Source organism: Ichthyophthirius multifiliis, assembly GCF_000220395.1.
Source record: "Ichthyophthirius multifiliis unplaced genomic scaffold scaff_1120509249516, whole genome shotgun sequence".
NCBI classification, from domain to species: domain Eukaryota; phylum Ciliophora; class Oligohymenophorea; order Hymenostomatida; genus Ichthyophthirius; species Ichthyophthirius multifiliis.
In genome coordinates, this window is record NW_004087649.1 from 1 (window position 1) to 4182 (window position 4182).

General features: G+C 17.4%; 1 protein-coding gene across 1 annotated transcript, besides 7 other annotated features; it reads right to left on the reverse strand. All coding sequences in view use genetic code 6, as the record gives it.

Moving 5' to 3' along the window:
* The first annotated feature begins 306 nt into the window (after window positions 1-306).
* Window positions 307-394: a microsatellite.
* A 27-nt stretch (window positions 395-421) lies between these two features.
* Window positions 422-793: a microsatellite.
* Window positions 503-685: a microsatellite.
* Window positions 592-985: a microsatellite.
* Window positions 633-985: a microsatellite.
* Window positions 641-934: a microsatellite.
* Window positions 958-1033: a microsatellite.
* A 1602-nt stretch (window positions 1034-2635) lies between these two features.
* Window positions 2636-3700, reverse strand: IMG5_009070 (hypothetical protein). The gene is made up of 5 exons (XM_004039773.1): window positions 3654-3700; window positions 3164-3290; window positions 2874-3108; window positions 2741-2818; window positions 2636-2683 (listed from the first exon to the last, which is right to left on the reverse strand). The coding sequence occupies exons 1-5, from the start codon at window positions 3697-3699 to the stop codon at window positions 2645-2647; spliced, it is 525 nt and encodes a 174-aa protein (XP_004039821.1). The 5' UTR covers window position 3700; the 3' UTR covers window positions 2636-2644.
* Window positions 3701-4182: the final 482 nt, after the last annotated feature.

A 4182-nucleotide genomic window follows, 5' to 3' on the forward strand; every position in this document is an offset into this window, starting at 1 on the left:
CAATATGCAATATGAGACATAAATTTTTTTTTTTTTTTTATTTTCTTCTAATTTTTATTCATTATGTTTTTCATTATTATAAAATTTATATTGTTATTATTATTATATGTTTTATTTTTCTAATTGAATATATATTTATTTTTATTATTTTTTTTATTAGAGACTTTAATTGTCTTTATGTTCTTGCCACTTATTTTATAGTTTGATTAATTCCTAAATCTATTCATTTTCATCAATATTACTTAATTTGATTTATTTGTAATCTTTTTAATTTCATTTTCATATTAATTATTATAAGTTTTACCATCTTGTTAAATATGTTAATTTTTATTTTCTTATGGAATATTTTAAATGTTAATTTATTTTTAAATATTTTAAATTTTACTTTCTTATTGTATTATTTTAAAAGTCACATTGATGTGGAATATTAGATAATTTATTTTGTTATTAATTATTTAATAATTTTGTTGCCTATTGGTTATTTAATATTTTACTTTCTTAATGAATATTTTAGATATTACTTTCTTGTGGAATACTAGATAATAAACTTTCTTATTAATTATTTATTAATTTACTTGTTTATTAGTTATTTTATTGAATATTTTAAACATTACTTTCTTGCGGAATACTAGATAATTTGCTTTCTTATTAATTATTTAATAATTTACTTGTTTATTGATTATTTAGTATTTTGCTTTCTTATTGAATATTTTAAAGGTTATTTTGGTGTGGAATAGTAGATAATTTACTTTCTTATTAATTATTTAATAATTTAGTTGCTTATTGGTTATTTAAAATTTTACTTTCTTATTGAATATTTTAAATTTTATTTTCTTGTGGAATACTAATTAATAGACTTTCTTATTAATTATTTAATAATTTAGTTGATTATTGGTTATTTAATATTTTACTTTCTTAATGAATATTTTTAATATTACTTTCTTATGGAATACTATAAGATAATTTACTTTCTTATAAATTATTTTTTTATTTTAGATAAATTTAATTTCTTATTAATGTATATTTTCATTTTTTTAAATTTATTCTTGCGACTTAATTTATTATTTTTCTTGACTTTATTAAACTTTTGTTTATACATTTTCCTCTTATTAGAAATTATTTTATATATTTGATTTATTTTGTTTTTAATACTCATTACTATTAAATTATATTTATTAACTTTCTTATTTCTTATTATTTCCATCGTCTGTAATTTGTAAACTAATTAAAGGATATACTTATTTCTTCATATCATTAAAAGAAATTTATTTATTAATAAAATTTTGTAATACACTAATTATTTATAAACAAATTTCTGAATCATTAAATAGTACTTCTTATAAATTAATATTTATATTTAAATCTTCGCTTATTATTTAATCTGTATAATCTGAAAATTCACTCATTTGTAAAGAACAAACTTATATAATATCAAGATCATACTATTTTTCATTTGATTATTCCAAAGTTTCTTTTAAAAGTTACTTTATGCCTTTAAATTCTTTTAGTTTTTCACCAATTTCCATTTCTAAATTTTAGGTTTCATTGCCTTTTGTTGTTTACATTGGCTGGTTATTTATTTTTTATTCTTTGGATTGCTCTGTTTATTTACTTTTTTCTTCTTCTTTTTTTACTTTTTACTCGTAAAACTCCATTTATAAATTTTTATTTATCTTCAGGTTTATATGATTATAACTTTTTTATAAAATTTAATATATTTAATATAAAATAATTTTTTACTTTTTCTGGAAATTTAACGCCTTCTTTTTTCAATTTGTTTTAAATAATTATAAATTTAGAAGGCTAAGTTTCATCTAATATATCATGAGGAAACCAAATTAACCACATAATGAAATCTTCGAGAATATTAATATAAAAAGTGTTTGAAATAAGTTCTTCTTCTGCATTAGGATTTGCTTTTAAAATAATTTTTGGGTTTTTAAGTTTTAAATATTAAGCAAGTTTATTTAAAAATTCGCCTTCTTATACATAATACGTAAAATCCAGATTTCCTACTTACATACATTAACGTAATAAATGAACGGCTCCAAGTCTTGCGAATGGTTTATTTTAATCATTATGTATTATTTCTTAGAGATTTGCTAGTAAATTTGATATTATGTCAGTGTTTTTTCTTTTAACTTTTCGACGTATATTTTTGATTCATTCCATCTTTGACGATTTTCTAAGATTTGGGTTAATGTTTAAGTATCCATTTTTTTAGTTATTTTATTTTTATTTTAATATTATTGTTATTAATTTTTATTTTATAATATTTCTTAAATGTTATATTTATTATATTTTTTATTATTAAAAGCTTAATAAAGTTAATATTTATATTTTTACAACATAAATTTTAACAAATAATATTAATATTTTTTTATATAAATTATTTAAAAAAAGACAGTCTTATTATTTTAATTATTTAATAAGGCTTGTATTTATTATTAAAGACTATAAAAGTTAACTATTATATTTTTAAAATATTTAAACTTTAACAAATAGATTTATAATTAGAAATTATTAAAAAAAGGTTATGTTTATAATTTTTAATAAAATTATAAATTTTTCGAAATTTTAATAAAGGAATACAAAAAAATATATATTTTATAAAATCTTATTTTTTTAACTAAATACTATTTTTTCATAAATCTTCTGAATCTATTTTAAGTCCTCCTTTGTTCTTTAAAAAAATATAATAAACATACATTAAAAATAATTATATATTTTTTAATTTTACTAAAGGAACTTTCTTATTATTAACAGTTACTATATTATCGTATTAAGAAATATTTTCCATATCAACCCCTAAACAAGCCTTTAAAAATAAATTAAATTTGAAAAAAATTATTACGAAATATAAAAAAAATTACTTTTGTTTAAACATTACAAAGTTCATGTTCCATTTCTTCATTATTACCTCTATTTAATAAAGCTTTTTCTACAGTTTCTTCCCATGTCTTTATTTTCAAAAAAAATATTAAAGATTTTATAAATATTTTTAAATACTCCCATAAAAGCTTAACATCCTTTAACCATATCAGGTGGAGGGAATTCATAAACTGCAAAATTATTTTATCTACAAATTCCATCAATTGCATATGCAATCTTTGTATTATTATTAATAAAATTATATACATATATATAATATTATATTTTTTACATCGGATTCTTTACGAGAATCACGTATTTTTTTAAAAATTTCCTTAAGGACTGCTTAGCAACTATTGCAATATAATTCTGGCTCGATAGCAGAAGGTCTTTTGCCCGAATTTTTCGAAGGTTTTTTTCTGCATTCAAACAATGAAATTGATATAAGTATAAATATTATGAATTTCATTTTTTTATTTATTGTAATAAATTAAAAAAGATATATATAATTTAAAATATTTTTTAAAAATCTTTAAAATTAAAAACTAATAACTAATTATATATTGTTTATTTTTAGTTTTTATATAAAAAAATTACATGCTTTAACAATATTGATTCAATAAAATCAATTTTTTTAATAAAACTCAAAAAGTTTTTTTTCTTCAATTTAAGGATTTTCTGGAAAAATAATTTATTTTTCACTATTAGAAATAAAATTAAAAACATCATTTATATTTGCTAATTTTTTAGTTTTTTCTGAATAAGTTTTTTATTAATTTTACAAAAGAATACAATTTTCTGTACATTCTTTTTTTAAATTTTAAGCATACTGATTATTTAAATTATTAAAATCATTTTCTAAAATAAAAAAAAAACCAAAATAATTCTTTCCAAATATATTTTTAAGTCTTTTAGCCACATAATTAATATCTTAACTAAATTTTCGATCAAATAAATACATAAAATATATTATTTTAAATTTATTATTTTTTTAAAAAATAAAATCACCCTTTATATAATTAAATTCCACCAAATACTGCACAGCGAACATTTTTAAATTTTTTTCTTTAAAATTCGCATATTTTTCTTATATATCCAAAAGAGAAAGTGAATAATAATCATCAATAAATTATTTTAAATTTTTTTTATTAATTTCCAAAGAATCTACTGGAAAAGCAATCTTGGAAATATAATCAATGCGGAAAAATGCTATTTAAGGTAAAGGAGCATTGTCTTAAATGCCAAACATTTTTTTCTTTTCCATATTTAAATTACCCTCCACCCATAAAAAATAAAGCTTCTTATGAAAAT